General features: G+C 42.0%; 2 protein-coding genes across 3 annotated transcripts in view; one reads left to right on the plus strand and one right to left on the minus strand.

Moving 5' to 3' along the window:
- The window catches only part of LOC308594468 (cyclic nucleotide-binding domain-containing protein 2-like), a gene marked incomplete at its 5' end in the record, with an annotated part of 41,248 nt that extends 27,629 nt beyond the window's left edge, over positions 1-13,619 (plus strand). The window contains 8 exons of the mRNA XM_081207532.1: positions 2,785-2,849; positions 4,951-5,028; positions 5,479-5,539; positions 6,234-6,288; positions 7,957-8,006; positions 9,544-9,603; positions 10,527-10,574; positions 12,374-13,619. Coding sequence (XP_081063658.1) covers positions 2,785-2,849; positions 4,951-5,028; positions 5,479-5,539; positions 6,234-6,288; positions 7,957-8,006; positions 9,544-9,603; positions 10,527-10,574; positions 12,374-12,601 — 645 coding nt within the window. The 3' untranslated portion in view covers positions 12,602-13,619. The remainder of the gene's footprint in view (positions 1-2,784; positions 2,850-4,950; positions 5,029-5,478; positions 5,540-6,233; positions 6,289-7,956; positions 8,007-9,543; positions 9,604-10,526; positions 10,575-12,373) is intronic.
- EXOC1L (exocyst complex component 1 like) overlaps positions 1-17,513 on the minus strand; it is a 107,567-nt gene that overhangs the window by 39,003 nt on the left and 51,051 nt on the right. The window lies entirely within an intron of this gene.

A 17,513-nucleotide genomic window follows, 5' to 3' on the forward strand; every position in this document is an offset into this window, starting at 1 on the left:
GGTGGTTTGTGGTGGTAGTGGCAGCATGGCCAGAGCGCTCGCTCTGCCTGCCTTTCTCCCTCCTTCCCCCAGCTGCTGCCAAGTGCCTGCATCTCCTTTGCCACCTGCCGCTAACCAGGTGCATTTGTCAGCACTCTGGCTGCAAGCGCAGTATTTTGGGGGCTGGCCCCCAAGGGAGACACTGTCTCTGCTGCAGGAAGGTACCATCTCCCCTGGCTCTCCCGACTGCCCGCTTCTGTTTAGCTGCTCAGTGCCAAACCACACAGAAGAAAGGAACAAGCAAGCGGGGGAAGGAGGGACTGGCATTGGGGGCATGCGCAGGATGGAACAAATATTGATGGGGCTGGACCCCCCGAGGAAAATTATGGCAGGGAGCCAAGCTTACCCAGCCCCATACAAGTTGGTGCACCTGTTGCTAAGAGACCCTGGATTCAAATTTTGATTTAATGTTAACCATTTTTGTTGTTTAGTCGTTCAGTCGTGTCCGACTCTTCGTGACCCCATGGACCAGAGCACGCCAGGCACTCCTGTCTTCCACTGCCTCCTGCAGTTTGGTCAAACTCATGTTCGTAGCTTCGAGGACACTGTCCAACCATCTCGTCCTCTGTCGTCCCCTTCTCCTTGTGCCCTCCATCTTTCCCAACATCAGGGTCTTTTCCAGGGAGTCTTCTCTTCTCATGAGGTGGCCAAAGTACTGGAGCCTCAGCTTCAGGATCTGTCCTTCCAGTGACCACTCAGGGCTTATTTCCTTCAGAATGGATAGGTCTGATCTTCTTGCAGTCCATGGGACTCTCAAGAGTTTCCTCCAGCACCATAATTCAAAAGCATCAATTCTTCAGCGATCAGCCTTCTTTATGGTCCAGCTCTCACTTCCATACATCACTACTGGGAAAACCATATGTTAACCGTAGTTTGCATTTAACCTGCTGCAGATACGAACTTAATTTGTTCCAGAGTTCCTTTCTTAACCTGAAACTGTTCTTAACTAGAGGCGTGCTTTTGCTAATGGCGCCTCTTGCTACAGCTGCGCCGCGGGCACACGATTTCTGTTCTCATCCTGGGGCAAAGTTCTCAACTCGAGGTAACTCTTCCAGGTTAGCGGAGTTTGTAACCTGAAGCGTTTATAACCTGAGGCATTTGTAACTTGAGGTACCACTGTACAGTGCTACTCCATAGATAATGCATAAAAGGGAAGCAAGTTTGAATTCACACAGGGGAGGTGGAAGGGAAGGGGTGTACAATCTGTGGGATCCACGTTGAACAGATTGAGACGTGTTATATCTTTACTATGGAGGCCCAAATTGCCTAACAACAAAAGATGTTAACAAACAAAACAAAACATCACCCTGACACAACCAAGTTCATTGTTATCAAAATACGGAAACAAAGCCATGGTAAATTATTTTATTACTATTTTATTACTATTACTATTACTATTACTATTACTATTACTATTACTATGTAATAAAATATTTTACCATGGCTTTGTTTCCGTATTTTGATAACAATGAACTTGGTTGTGTCAGGGTGATGTTTTGTTTTGTTTTGTTTTGTTTTGTTTTGTGTGCACCGACCCCTCTCGCTCTCCAGGCTTCAGGAACACATCCACAGCCTAGGCAGCCCTGCGGGAGGTCCGGCAGGGATGTCTAGGCTGCGGATAGGAGTCCGCTTCCCGGAGCGCCGGGCGCCCTGAAAGCAGAGCGCCCGGCGCTTCGGGAACACACCCGCAGCGTGGGGAGCCCTGCAGGAGTTCCCCGCAGGGCTCCCTACGCTGCGGATAGCAGCCTGCTGCCCGGCGGGCGGGGCGCCCTGAAGCAGAGCACCCCTCGCGCCGGGCAGACATCGGCCAGCCCCACAAGCTCGGGGGACAGCAGGGAGGCGCAGCACTGCCATCCCGCTGTTCCTTGACCTGGTTTGGTTTCCCCGACCTGCTTTTCTCCCCCTTTATTTCCCCCCAAAAAAACTAGGTGCGTCCTATGGGACGGAGCGTCCTATGGGACTAAAAATACGGTAAATTTTTTGTTGCCTGTCCTTCGTTGTAACAACAATCTCACAGTGGATGCATTAGATAACTTTAAAGTACAGTGGTACATCGGGTTAAGTACTTAATTCATTCCGGAGGTCCGTTCTTAACCTGAAACTGTTCTTAACCTGAAGCACCACTTTAGCTAATGGGGCCTCATGCTGCCGCCACGCCGCTGGAGCACGATTTCTGTTCTCATCCTGAAGCAAAGTTCTTAACCTGAGGTACTATTTCTGGGTTAGCGGAGTCTGTAACCTGAAGCGTATGTAACCTGAAGCGTATGTAACCCGAGGTACCACTGAAATACATATAAGACGAAATGCAAGAAAGAAAATATTATTCACAAATATTATTGACTGCCAGTAAAATAACAAGCAAACAGCATTAAACCCCAACAAACGCCTGAGTAAACAAGCATGTCTTTTTGGCTGCTGCTGAAAATTTGGTGCCAATTCTATTTCAGAGGAGGAGGAGTTTCCTATTAGGGCACCACCACCAAGTAGGTCCTGCCTTGGGCAGCTACGTAACAAGCTTCAGATATCTGGCGCCCCTTGAAGAGTGTCCCCCACAGGCAGGTCTATGTGGGAGAAAGTGTTCCATCAAGTATCTAGGTCCCAAGTTGTATAGGTTTTCTGCTAGTCAAGATAGATAGATAGATAGATAGATAGATAGATAGATAGATAGATAGATATATTTGTTGCACGTATATGACACAATTAAGGTTACTTCCTTAAATATAATTTTTGTTCTTCATTTAACAGGATTTTAAATGTATTCTTGCCAACTTACGATGTGAGCCACACCGCACAACTTGTCTCTTTTTAAGGTAACTTACTTTTTTACCTCAAAAAACCAGTGCTTTAGATGATGACTGTAACCCTGCGATTAATAACGTGTGTAGCCCATGCTTGGCAGTTGGCTAGATGATTGCTGCCTGAAAGTGAAGGAGAAAAACAACAACCCTCTTGCACATTAAACTATATTCTTCTGAGATGTTTAATATTTCATATATAGCTGGGTTATTTTTGCTTCAAGACTTAAGGTCCATAATTAATGTATGCCTGTTAAGGTGTACAGCTTGTCAAATATTCTTAAATCTTAACGGCAGTCAACCAACACTGACAGATGTAAAATGAAATAATTCAACTCTTAGATTACTTTTTATTTCAACTTAAGGTGCCTGTATTAGGAGGCAGGAATCATAAGGGAGCAATACTTTCATTGGAACAACTTGTTTAAACTGCAAACGCAAAAAAAGGTTTTAAAACTTTGCAAAGCTCATTAAAACACAGTTTGAAACCTTAATCTGGTTTTCTCATTTTCAGTATATGCTGTCATCTTATTTATCTTATGTTTCTGATTTTATAGGACACACCAGTGTTTTAAGTTATCCTAGCAATGTGTTTTTGTGATTATATTGCCCAGTAGATGGTGCTGGGCACATTCAAATAAAATACTATTTGGACAGAAAGGGGAAAGACACAGTTTAGGAGCCAAGATGTGAAAAAAGGGAGAATGTGTGTAGCATCTTCAATAGAAGATAGAAATGAGTGATCAGCTAGTATGCAAATCTTTCATGAAGTTGACTGTAAATAATAAATTGAGATTCCAAATTTTTCCTTGAAAAAATAAAAAGAGGGAAATTAGGTACAGTGGTACCTTGGTTCTCGAGCTTAATCCGTTCTGGGAGTCCATTTGACTTCTGAAACCGTTCGAAAACCAAGGCGCTTCCAAGCGGAAGCCGCGTCGGATGTTCGGCTTTCGAAAATGTTCACAAACCAGAACACTTACTTCCGGGTTTGCGGCGTTTGGGAGCCTATTTGTTCGACAGCTAAGCTGTTCGAGAACCAAGGTACCACTGTATTTAGATAATTTTTCTCCTCCACAGTTATTTAAACACCAACACAGAGCAATGAAACTTATTCCTATCAGGAGGGCCTGAGGACTACACGTAAGATAAAGAGCACTTTAGATCAGCAAAAATAAGTTTTTCCCCCTCCCTCCCCATGAATATTAGAAAGATAAGTTCTGCCACAAGCACAGGATGACAAACTAAAGGCTGAGGTTCTATCCTAGACAGACATTTCAAGAGCATTAGTGAGCTCACTGAAACTTATTTCCAAGTAGATGTGGTTAAAATTGGGCTATAAGGCTGAAATGTAACCAGAATTAACTGAGACCATTCACCTCTCAATGTTCCTGTTTTTGTTGGCACAACAGTATAAAAACACTGTTGTTTCCCTTAACGGTGCTACAGAATTCAATACTGTATTTGTATCATTTCTCTACTGTTGTTTATTTATTGTTATATCAATTTACATCTTTAACAGAGATGCCAGTGCAGTTTAAACCTCAGAGACAGCCTACTGAAAAACAATGACCGCTCCCCGCTTAAAACGGCGGGCGCCCTTTGCGTGGACGCACGCAGCCCCTAGATCTGGAGCGGCTCCAACAGCATAGGCTTGGTTTGCCTTCCCTCGGGTGGGATACCTGGAGGTCTCTGCCTACCTCAGTCAGTTGTCCAATCCCACCTGGGGGAAGCGTTGCCAAGGAGACCAGGCCAGGTAGGGGAGGGATTAACTGCCCACACAACAGAGGGAGGATCTTACCTGGGAATCCTCACTTGGCTCCAGACCGAATAACAATAGTCTGCTCTCTATCCAGCATTGGGTTAAGCCTAAGCTTTTTAAAGGCGCTTCAGGCCACAGCTATTGCCTGAGAATTCAACAGCAGTGCTGGGTCTAGAAACACTCCCAAGTTACAAACCAACTCCTTAGCAAAGTGTGTGGTCTCCTCAAGAGTCATTTTCCCAGCCTTAAAGGCCACCAAGTTTGCTACTATCAAGTAGTTGTATTTCGTGTATTTCAGCTATAGAACAGATACTTCATTAACAGTTCTAAGATATGTTCTGCTTTTTTCCTCTGCAGAAACCTCCCACTGTTTTCTACATGGCCACCAGGAAAAATAGACCATCTTGTCCATTGCTGTCTATGGAAATTTTACAGGTTGTCAAAAATAATAATAACTCTGCCTCTGCAAAAAAAAGTATAACGAATAGCAAATTTGCTACAGTTATCTGTAGATTTTTCTGTAACTGGGCTCATCCATTTTCCTGTGTCTCAGATGTTCAGTTTCCATGAGTTATTAGATTTGTGTGTGAGTGATCTTACAAGTTTTGTCAAGTTAAAATACATAAGTGGTTCTACAGCGGTTACTTTTTATAAGCTTATCTGCTCATTTAGAGCAAAATCTTATCTTCTTTATCATCTGTTTGGGCTCGAGTTCAGACTGAGTATAGCACAAAACCAAAAATAAGAAGCACAAAAGCCTCTCAAATTAAGGGTGCATTTAAATCAGACCTGTATGTATCTGAGTCGGACTTTAATCTGAATCACGGGCATCCGAAATGTATACGTATTAAATCGATGCCATTTCATTTCTTTCACTTTATGCAGGGCTGGTACAACTGTTGTAGCTGACACCCTGAACTCTTACTTTCTGGTTATTGTGAAATCAGTAAGTATCTTAAAATAAGCTAACACAATAGCAATGCCATATTGGGTGGGAGGTTACTGAAACCATGAAATTTATATTGGCCACATTGAAAATGATATGTACATTTTTGTAATACGAAAAGCCACTTTTTGTGGCTTCAGAAAGTTAGGATATCCATATAACAATTCCAAGGGATTAGCTGTATTTGTTCTTGTAGCAAAACCACACCCAAAAAGGTTGTGTTGCACTTTAGATACCAGGTTCTGCGTTCATTGTCATAGGATACGCAAACAAACCCTATTTTTTCGCTTTTCCAAACCTATTTAAACGTGTGTGCCATTCTTTTCCATTGACGTACTGTGGTACCTCGGGTTAAGTACTTAATTCGTTCTGGAGGTCTGTACTTAACCTGAAACTGTTCTTAACCTGAAGCACCACCTAAGCTAATGGGGCCTCCTGCTGCCGCCGCACCGCCGGAGCACGATATCTGTTCTCATCCTGAAGCAAAGTTCTTAACCTGAAGCACTATTTCTGGGTTAACGGAGTCTGCAACCTGAAGTGTATGTAACCTGAAGCGTATGTAATCCGAGGTACCACTGTATTTAACTTTGGATAATGCCCAGTTTGTAGTTTAGCTAATGAAGCGGAATAATGGTTAAAGTTAAGGAAATAATATCATAGTTAATATAATACAAAAAAATCTCTATTCTTGTAGGGTCGTTGCACGGAGGCAGCAAAGCTGGATCCAGAGACAATTAGCACCTGGGATGGTGATTGTTCTAATCTTCTTAATCAAATTTTGCCCAAAGTAATTCAAAAGAGAAGATAGATTTCACTAAGTTCCTTACAGAACATAAGCACATCCTGCATTAGACAACTTTTACTATACTCTGGGCACATTTTCAGTACATCATGGAAAGAGTAACAGGTTCCATTGATTTGGAAACAACAAATCGAGCAATTGCTGACAATAAAAACAAGTGTAAGGATTCAGAACTGACTGGCTAATTGCAAGATTACTGCTTCTAATTTGCTAGTGGCAACCTGTCAGAATGTCTCTACCACTTGGTGACCACTCTTACAGTGTGTGCCACAAAATAGAAGCCAGATTTGTGTTTGTGTGAAATGAAGAAGTAAACACATACCATTATGGCACCCTCTTTTATCTTAGTCTCTGGCACCTTTAGCACCTACCAAAGCCTCTCTTTTGTTCTTCAGAGAAAGTTCACAATGATAGCCGACAGTCCTCATTTTGTGAACATGGAGCTTGGGCAGCTTCTTCAGCATGCAGAAATATATACTACAGTCGTACCTCGGAAGTCGAACGCCTTGCAACTCAAACGTTTTGGCTCCTGAACGCCACAAACCTGGAAGTGAGTGTTCCAGTTTGCGAACGTTCTTTGGAACCCGAACGTCCAATGTGGGTTCCTCGGGTTCTGATTGGCTGCAGGAGCTTCCTGCAGCCAATTGGAAGCCATGCCTTGGTTTCCAAACGTTTTGGAAGTCGAAAGTACTTCCGGAATGGATTCTGTTCGACTTCTGAAGTACGACTGTACTAACTTTTTCTAGGACTTTCATACGTATGGATTTCTGTAATCACAGTGTCATGCATCCCCTTAGGTAACAAGGACACCATCCATTTAAGGCACATTTAAAGCACATGGCTTCCTCCAAAGAATCATGGCAACAGTAGTTAACCCTAACAGAGATATGATTCCCAGCACCTATAACAAACCACACTTTCCAGGATTCATTGAGGGAAGCCATGTCTTTTAAATGTATGGTGTATATATGTGACCTTGCTGTCAAATCAGAATTATTTTCTTGTACGGGAATGACTGGTTGAGGAGATAAATGTTTGTTGTACCAGTCTCTGAGCTCGTTTTAGTGTATTTACTGAAGATAAGCAGGAGTTTTTCTTATAAACTGTATTTTAGTCTGAAACCACAAACAAATTACTATAATAACTAATCAAATTCATGCACACAGACATGAGAATAGCCATTGCGAATGATGATTTGGAGGCCAGAGTCCCCTATTAAAGAAGCCAGTTCTACACGCATTGCCCTAATTGGCACGGTAATGCAACCTGAATGAGCCAACTCTGTTTCCTGCTTGATTTTATTTTGTCTTTTTAATTAAAGCATAATTAAGACAAGTTCTGCAAACATCAAACTGAACCCTGCGCACTGCAATTCGCAAGCAATAATTTAGTGTCATGTTTTCTTTTTTAAAAAAAAGAAGGAAAAGAAAGGCCAGGTGGTCACATGATCTGTGGCAATGATGCTGGAGCCTGGACGTGTAATAAGCATTATGTATTCTGATACTTAGGGTGATGGTTCCAAAAATACGTATATTTTAAAGCATTCTGAAAACTAAAATGTTTTTAAAAGCTATTCTTTTTATTATGATTTGCTGCATCTTTATGGACATCTCAGCTCCACTGAGAATGACACATAGATATACATCTGAAAAACAAAGGCCACAGGTAGGACAATGAAGTCACTTTATTTCCTTTAAGTTTGTGTGCATATGCATATGGGTGCTTTGGGGGCATGGAATTCCATTATTTGGGACCCACATCTGTGAAACAAGCCCTGTACAGTGGTACCTCGGGTTAAGAACTTAATTCGTTCCGGAGGTCCTTTCTTAACCTGAAACGGTTCTGAACCTGAAGCACCACTTTAGCTAATGGGGCCTCCAGCCGCACCACCACCGCACGATTTCTGTTCTCCTCCTGAAGCAAAGTTCTTAACCCGAGGTACTATTTCTGGGTTAACGGAGTCTGTAACCTGAAGCATATGTAACCCGAGGTACCACTGTACTGCATTCCTACCAATCATGTACCAGTGATTGTGGAGTGGGGCTTCTGAAGACAGCCTATGTGAGAAGTCAAGATAATATAATATAAGAGAAAGCACTCCTTTAAATGTCCTGGACTTGGGCACAATCTGTTTCATTTAAAGTTTGCATTTAAACTTTAATAATTTGCATTGTTCTTTAATAATTTGCATTGTTCTTAGAAAAAGACTGAAAGTCAATAAAGATTGACATACACACACACACACACACACACACACACACACACATAGTCGTACCTTGGATCCCGAACGCCTTGCGAGTCGAATGTTTTGGTTGCCAAACGCCGCACACCCGGAAGTGAATGTTCCAGTTTGTGAACGTTCTTTGGAACCCAAACATCCAATGGGGCTTCTGTGGCTTCCAATTGGCTGCCAGAGCTTCCTGCAGCCAATCGGAAGCTGTGCTTTGGTTACTGAACATTTTGGAAGTCAAACGGATTTCCGGAACAGATTCCATTTGACTTCTGAGGTTGAACCAGTGAATATATTCTAACAGTAATATATTCTGACAGCAGTCTGGAAGCAGTATTTTGCACTAAGCTGGGCAGGCATCTTGATTGAACTCTGAAAATACAGCTGCCCCTTAGAGCCACGGCAATTTCCAGAGATTTTAATTGTATGTTCTGGACATTAGTCACCCATTAACAGCGCAAACATTTGGACAATAAGCATGCTGGTTTTCTTTTATTTTTCCACGTTCTCTTCCCCAACCTCCATGTGACCAGTAAAGGCAGAATCAATTCTACAAAATAAGTATATAAACATGCCTAAGCTGTGTTTTACAGGACGCACAATTTAGGTTTCCTTGCATTCAATTTGGATTTGTTTTGCACAGAATTAATTTTTTTAAGACAGAGAACACAAATTATAAATTTGACTTACTTACAGCTGCATTTATCTTCCTCCCTGGAAAACTGATACAGCTTTATTACTCTCTTTTATCCCAAAGGCATTTCCTCTCTCTTAATTACAGCAAATAAAACAAATTAACACAAATTTTCCCCTAGTGTATTCAGTTATGCTCTAGTTAACTTTTCTGCTTCTCCCTCAGTCCAGTCAAAGCAAAGCCCTTGGTGGTTAACCTTTCTTAACTTGACATTTCCACCTTTAAGAGTAAATTGCTAGCCCATTGCGACATTTACCACATTTTTCTTTTCACAACAGGTAGCTTCATTAGCTCCCCGTTTCCTAAAGATTAGGAATCTTGAACAAAGTGATATTTTTGTGAGTATCTGAGTGGCGCAAACCTTGTTGAGATGGAAACAGCATGTGTGTTTGAAAAATTGCTCCAATTGGCCAAGCCTGAAGAAAAAGGCTACAGGACAAACTAGAAAATGTGCTTAGAAAATTAGTTCCATGATAGTCACCTGAGGACTTTGTGAAGTGTGCATTTTTATTTTTGAAGGTAACAGCCCTCCAGATCTTGGGCTGAAGGTTTGTTGCAAACTTTAATGCAGTTCTTGGCACAAATTCTTCTGAAATACATGGAATGGCCATTCTTTTCATGCTAATCTGCTCAACATGGGAAACCAAAATGGAGCAATTGTCATTCTTAGTGGCTGACAGGAGCCTGAATTCTGAAGTGTACCAGAGGTGGGGAATTGGAGCTACCTGCCTGGCCAGAACCAGAACTTGCCTAACCTGCCCTTTGCCCGCCTGTCAGTTACAGGATGTCATATGACATTATTCAAAGCTCAGACTGTGTCTGCAAAGCTGCAATTTTTCTTTTGCATCTCCAGCCACAGAGATGAATAAAGCTCCTTTGTGTTCCCAGCTTGAATTCAAGTTGGGGTTGTAAAATAATCAATGGGTGTGCACTGCCAATCTTCATTTGCAGTTGCAGGCTGAATTGAAGCTGTAGCTGCAAGGGAAGCTTCTTCCTTGGAACTTTCCCACACCTGACACCACGTTATCTCAGGTGTGAGAATGGTGGGTGTGGCTTGGCCAAAGCATCCCGTTGGGCCAATTTCCAAGCCAAGGCCTCGTGGGCCTAATTATCCCATGGGCCAGAGGCTCCCCACCACTGTTCTGTAGGGGTTGGCTGGGGGAATCTGGCTGGCACAACTGCAATAGATTGACATGTGAAAGAAAGTAAATTGTTTTCAGCATAAACGCATCAGTCTTAAAGTGTATATTTGCCATTACAGGGATTGACTGAAATAATGGACAAATTCTGTGACCTTCAACTCAGTTTGGTAAGAAATTATTTTGAACAATGAAGGAAAACCATGTTCCCCTGTCTCTCCCCAACCCCAGATGCTTTATTTAGGCTTTTAAACCTTTTTAATATTAGGACTGCGAAGCAGTTGTCTCATCCTCAGATTGGGGGGGAAAAGCTCTCTCTATGCAAAAAGTTTTAATCCAGTTCCTACAAGTGGAACACCATGAATTACAAATTACATACAAATGAAATAAACAGTACCTGATGTCCCTTTTCTGTTTTAAATGCTGCTTTCCAAACCTGTGTTTCCAAAGTAAACTTGATTCTGGAACCCCAGTGGGGATAAATGTGGTTGAAGGAGGGATGTTTTCAGGAAAAAGCAGGAGGTGGGGGAATAGTTAAGCATCTTCTTGTCGTTCCTCTAATGGCAAATCATCTTCCCTCCCACTATGACAAATTGTGTGGATAAAGTATTGTCAGACTTACATTGCATACAGCTGCTGTATGATATGTATCAATGTGTACAGGGATCAATGTGTACTTTGCTGATTGACAGGGCGTTGTTATTTTTATTTTATTTATGTTGAGGGGTTGAGGCCCCGGCCTACAATTTCCTACTTTGATTTTATTTATTTTATTTTATTTATTCAACACTTTACCAGAAGTTGGGAGGGGCACACATGGCTCTTGTAGGAATTTGTGAAGCAAACCCGGCGTTGGACATTTATATATTGCTTGATGAATAAGCTTTTCTGAAATACTCAAAGGGGAAAAGGCAGCCTGCCTTGGTTTAGTGGCCTTCAGAGAACATTTCTAGATGTCCATAATAACACTCAAATGGTGAAATGCAAACAAGGACATTTGACATTTAAGTTATGAATAACAAAACTAGCATCGGAGTAGTGCTTCTGCGTACACATCTGCCAATCTACAAGTGAGGGAAGGATGTGGGCAGAACTATAGCAATTTATATTGGGCGGTTGAACCTACACTTTCTCACTTCCTTCTCAGAGTAGCCTTTTGGCAAAACCAGTAGCCGATCATAAATATATGCCTTAGAAAGATTTCTTTGTCTGCTCCATGTCACATCATTTCTTGTTAGCTCACAGCAGAAGTCCAGTTTCTTCCTGAATTAAATTATTTTTGTAGCAGGCGGCAGTGTTTGTTCTAAAAATGACCGTCTGTCCCTTATTCCTTATCGCTTTGTTTTGTACTTCTCGGTTATAAAGAATTCCCATTGTGTTTTACATTTGACTGATCAAACATTTGTCATTTTTCAAAATAAAATCTATACAGTGCACACCGTGTAACTGCTCCCCCAGAGTCTCATAAATTTAAAAAAACTAATGACGAGCAAGCAATGTACTGAAGAATAATATAGAAAGGGGTACTGTCTCGAGACTATAATCTTAAGTGCCACAGTTGTGCCTTTCCTTATCCACTTAAAAGCTGTGCAGTACATTCAAATAAAGCAGAACATACCAAAGCTTTCAGCCCAAACCTCAGTTGTGTGCATTTCCTAATGGAATATTTTTTAGCCATGCTGCAGAGTAACTATACTTCGAACCCTAGCCAATGTATCACAACTACCCATTGCGAAATGTCTTACTCTTATATAGTCTTCTGCAAGTGGGAAGACAAAACCCTTTTGAAAAGAAAAGCTGAAGTTGAATACCACCCAAAACTCTTGAGTGGCACGAAATTGCAAGGTGGGTTCCAAAGACAAGTAACTTTTCCAGGAACCTGAGCCCAAGGCAGCCCAATTATTTGTATGGTTGCGGAAGAAGTGTGAAGTTCATTCTGAATTCTGCATTGCTTTCCCTGCTTTCACAGATCAGCGAAGGAGCAGAGTGCATATTAATTCCCAAAAGACTTTTTCTTGAGGAAGCACCCCTTAAATCCAGGCAGATAGCTCTAGAGATGGCAAACTGCTGCCCCACAAAGAGTATGATCCAGGAGAGCTACATTATACAACAACTATGGAGCACCTACAAGTTGCAACTTGTTAAACAACACCTGGAAAGGTGTGCTAGGCTACCTTCAACAAATAATAGTGGCTAATTGGCATATTTAGTGGGCAGCCCTAAGTTTTCTGGATTGCTAAGAAAATTTGTTATTATATTTCAGCTCTGCTTAAATTAATGATCAAAGCATTTCACACGGTGTCTGAATAAAAACACATGAAATCTAATAAAAATCAGCATTTAGACAAAATGTCACAGCTATAACTAACAGATTTGCCTATACAGTGGTACCTCTGGTTACGTACTTAATTCATTCTGGAGGTCCATTCTTAACCTGAAATTGTTCTTAACCTGAAGCACCATTTTAGCTAGTGGGGCCTCCTGCTGCTGCCGCGCTGCCGGAGCACGATTTCTGTTCTCATCCTGAAGCAAACTTCTTAACCAGAGGTACTATTTCTGGGTTAGCGGAGTCTGTAACCTGAAATGTATGTAACCTGAAGCGTCTGTAACCCGATGTACCACTGTACTCTATTCCCAGTACAATGGCCTGGCTATGGCCTGCTGATTATGAAAGACAACAGAGCCTAGCAGGGGAATTCTTGCTTCTCTTAGCATAGTTTTACCAGTTTAGAGACAACAATTGGTTGATGCAGGATCACAAGTGTATATTTACAGTACAAATGTTGATTTTATATTGATTTAACTGCCATGGCACCCCTGAAAGTATCCTGTAACTATACCTTGGTCAGGGTTTTGAGAATAATTTTGGGGGATAATTTCTTCATTATGCATAATGTCATGCATGGGTACTAGCCAATAGGGAAGCAGGTGGCACTATGGTTTAAACCACCGAGCCTCTTGGGCTTGCCAGTTGGAAGGTGGTGCGCTCCCATTGCTCTGTCCCAGCTCTTGCCAACCTAGGAGTTCGAAAGCATACCAGCGTAAGTAGATAAATAGGTACTGCTGCAGCAGGAAGGTAAACGGTGTTTCCATGCACTCTGACTTCTGTCACGGTGTCCCACTGCACCAGAAGCGGTTTGGTCATGCTGGCCACATGACCTGGAAAGCTGTCTGTGGAAAAATGCCGGCTCCCTTGGCCTGAAAGCAGAGATCAGCACGGCACCCCAGAGTCGAATTCGACTGGACTTTACCATCCAAGGGTCCTTTACCTTTTACCTTTACCTTTTACTAGCCAAAGGGACTCCTGACCGTTAGGTCCAGTCATGGTCGACTCTGGGGTTGCGGCGCTCATCTCGCTTTACTGGCTGAGGGAGCCAGCGTACAGCTTCCGAATCATGTGGCCAGCATGACTAAGCCGCTTCTGGCGAACCAGAGCAGCGTACGGAATCGCCGTTTACCTTCCCGCCGGAGCGGTACCTATTTATCTACTTGCACTTTGATGTGCTTTCAAACTGCTAGGTTGGCAGGAGCAGGGACTGAGCAATGGGAGCTCACCCTGTTGCGGGGATTCGAACCGCTGACCTTCTGATCGGCAAGCCCTAGGTGTGTGGTTTAACCTACAGTGCCACCCGCGTCCCCTATAGTATAATATAATATACTTATGCATAAATACAGTGTAAGTCACTTTGAGATCCTTCGGTGACAAGCAACTAACAAGTTTAATTAATAATGAAACTGTAATATATACTGTAGCCTTTCTTTTGCAGAAACTCTTTAATTTGTTGATTACTTGAGTGACATTTTGCTGGCCTTTCCCATGTAATGTGAAGATTTTAGTGCCTGTTTCCCTTGTGCAGGGTTATTGAATTTCCTCCAGAAAGAAAGCCCAGAAGTCCTGGGTCTGGGATTATTATTATTCCAAGGCTCCCCAACTCAGTCCTGGAGTTTGTTGTTCTTTGACTCATAGTGTTGTGGCCCATACTAAATGGTTGTGAATCTGTTTCCGTAATGTATAATGCTTCCGGGAGGCATCCTCCAGTGCCCAATTATCTCCCATCTGGAGAGGCAATATTCATGATTTCCCTTCCATTTCTATCTCTCCTAAAATAGCAATTTGATAAAAAATACAAATATAATAATTTTAAAGGTCCCCAATAACCCCCTTTAGATATTGTCACTCCAGCTAATAGATAATCTGTCGTATGTTAAAAACAGATGCTTGATTTCCACTGAGGTTATCAAGTATGCTTCATAATTTCTGACAAAATGAGAAAAGGATCAGTTGCCAAATGTGGCACAAATGACTTTAGGGGAAAAAATACTGCAATCAATTAAAACTTTTGTGTGCAGTTATTGCTTAAAAATTGGAGAAAATCAGGATCCGCTCTAGATATATATCTCCTTAAACTACATGCAAAGTAACAGAAGGGAAGAGCAAGTGTAGTGATGAAATTTTATCTTTTATCAAGTATGTTGCTGAACTGGAATGGATCTAGAGAAAAATGCTAGTTGGGAGACAGAAATGCTGAAGAACTTGGGTTGTGTTTCCACTCACCTTGAATTTACCGTATTTTTTGCTCTATAAGACTCACTTTTTCTCACCTAAAAAGTAAGGGGAAATGTGTGTGCGTCTTATGGAGCGAATGCAGGCTGCGCAGCTATCCCAGAAGCCAGAACAGCAAGAGGGAATGCTGCTTTCACTGTGCAGTGATCTCTCTTGCTGTTCTGGCTTCTGAGATTCAGAATATTTTTTTTCTTGTTTTCCTCCTCCAAAAACTAGGTGCGTCTTGTGGTCTGGTGTGTCTTATAGAGAGAAAAATACGGTACTTTGGTTCTTCTTTTATCAGCATGATTTGGGTGGGTGGAGGATAGTCCTCTCTAGACTCCTCCAATGATTTCAGAAGGGGTGACTTGCACCCAGAGCTCTTCACCTCAACCCTGTAGAATGGCTTGAAGGGGCATCAAGTAAACCTCCTCAATGGCTAGTTCCTCTCACCTTTTAAAAAGAGTGTGTCAAGGCATCCAAAAGCTGTCCAGTCTTTTGCAGGACGTATGGGACTGCTGGAACTTTGAACGGCAGCCCCACCACCAAGGCAGCACTGCCAACATAACCAGCTTCTCCCACTCCACTGACTCTATTAGAAACAGCTTCCTCGGGTTTGGGTACAGGATACTGAGGGCATCCTTTATTCCATGGTTAGGCAAACTAAGGCCCAGGGGACGGATCTGGCCCAATCGCCTTCTAAATCCAGCCTGCAGACGGTCTGGGAATCAGTGTGTTTTCACATGAGTAGAATGTGTTCTTTTATTTAAAATGCATCTCTGGGTTATTTGTGGGGCGTAGGAATTCGTTCATTATTCCCTCCCCCCCCAAAAAAAAATACAGTCTGGCCCCCCACAAGGTCTGAGGGACAGTGGACCGGCCCCCTGCTGAAAAAGTTTGCTGAGCCCTGCTTTATTCCCTCCTGTTCGTTTACAGTTGTTGTGCAACTGTGTGTTTGCACCATTCAGGAAAGATGTGGCCTGTACCCAACTTGTAAGAACATCGTGAGAGTCCTGATGGGTTGGCTCAAAAATCCATCATTTTGTTTCCAACAGTGGCCAGTCAGATGCCTCTGGGAAGCAAAAAACAACAACAACGTTTCCTATCATTTATCCCCCCAGCATCTGCTATTAAGAGATTCCATTTGGTAATTGTGACTAATAGTGACTGATAAATCTGCCCCTGTGAAGTTTCTTAGACTTTTTAAAACAAGAATTTGACTAAGAGAAACTAATCCTGGGATCCACAAAGTTCATCTAAACATCATAAAGTAATTCCAGCATAGAACTAATCTGAATTTTGAAATAAGAAAAAACTCACAATGGGGAGAAAATCTACTTAAAATGTACCTTTACAGTAGATACAACAGGAATCAATAGAAAGTGAGGCTGCTACTAAACTGCAGGCTACCTTGTCTTTAAAAAATAAGAAAATTAAAAGCCCAGTAGGAGAATAGTTCTTGAAATGACCTGGAGATGAATCTGAAATTCATATTACTGTTGTGACTGGAGGGCTGTTTTCCTTCATCTGTCCCCCACAGAGAGTAACTCCAACTAAATAACAAAATGAAGAATTGACTTACTTGGTCCAAAATGCAGACATGGCGGAGTATTTAGACAGAAATCAATTTTAATCCCAGGACTTAAAGCTGATCAATATAGGAAGGTAGCTTATTAATATAGGAGAACACAGGAGGCTCTTCTGTTTGCTAACAGTTCTTTAGATCCTGTCAAGCTGCCATCTTGGCTGTGAGTTCTGGAGCACCCGCTCCCTGCCTTGCAGGCCTTTTCCCACCTGGCCAGGGAGGGTGGGGCCCTGACTGACTCCAGCTACAAAAGCTGAGGCTTCTGAAGAAGCCAGAGGCCATTTTGGGCTGTCTCTTAGTGCAAACCCAGGTTAATGAGCCTGAACTTCCACAGCCACCGCCCACCATGAACCACCATTGGCAGGAGTGGCAGCAACTGCAGCAGATATGTTATAGGCTTCGTGATTTTTTTTTTGCCGTATTAAATATGCTGTTTTAAATGTGAATTTTATAGCTGGCTGCAAGGTTTTCTCCTGAAATATTTAAGATATTTTTTGTTAACTTTGCTGCATTAAATGTGCATTTTTGTTAACTTTGCTGCATTAGATGTGCATTCTGTAACTGACCTCTTTTGTCATGTTTTGTTTTGAAATAACAGAGATAATATTTTAGTTTCCTGTTAGTTATGTTGCTTTGAATGTATACTTTATACATGGCTACCTACCTGTAACTACTTTATATTTGACTTTCTTCAGTAATGTTTCATTCTGGATTGTTTTATTTGATGTTTTAATGTGTTGTAAACTGCTCTGAGATCTTTTTTCTTAAAACTGTAAAGCAGTATAAAAATAAAATGAATAATAATAATATACCTAATTTGTAACCCACCAGGCCAAATGCAACCTTCAAGCCATGTGTACTAGTCCTCTAAAATCTTGACAATTTCCTTCCCTGAGCCTCTGCTTTCCATCTCAGACAGGTACCAAAAGCAGAAAGTTTACCTAAGTCCCTTGTAAATGTGGGGCTATGAGCTATGGAGCA

The sequence above is a fragment of the Podarcis bocagei genome (assembly GCF_964188305.1).
Source record: "Podarcis bocagei genome assembly, chromosome: 9".
NCBI classification, from domain to species: Eukaryota; Metazoa; Chordata; class Lepidosauria; order Squamata; family Lacertidae; genus Podarcis; species Podarcis bocagei.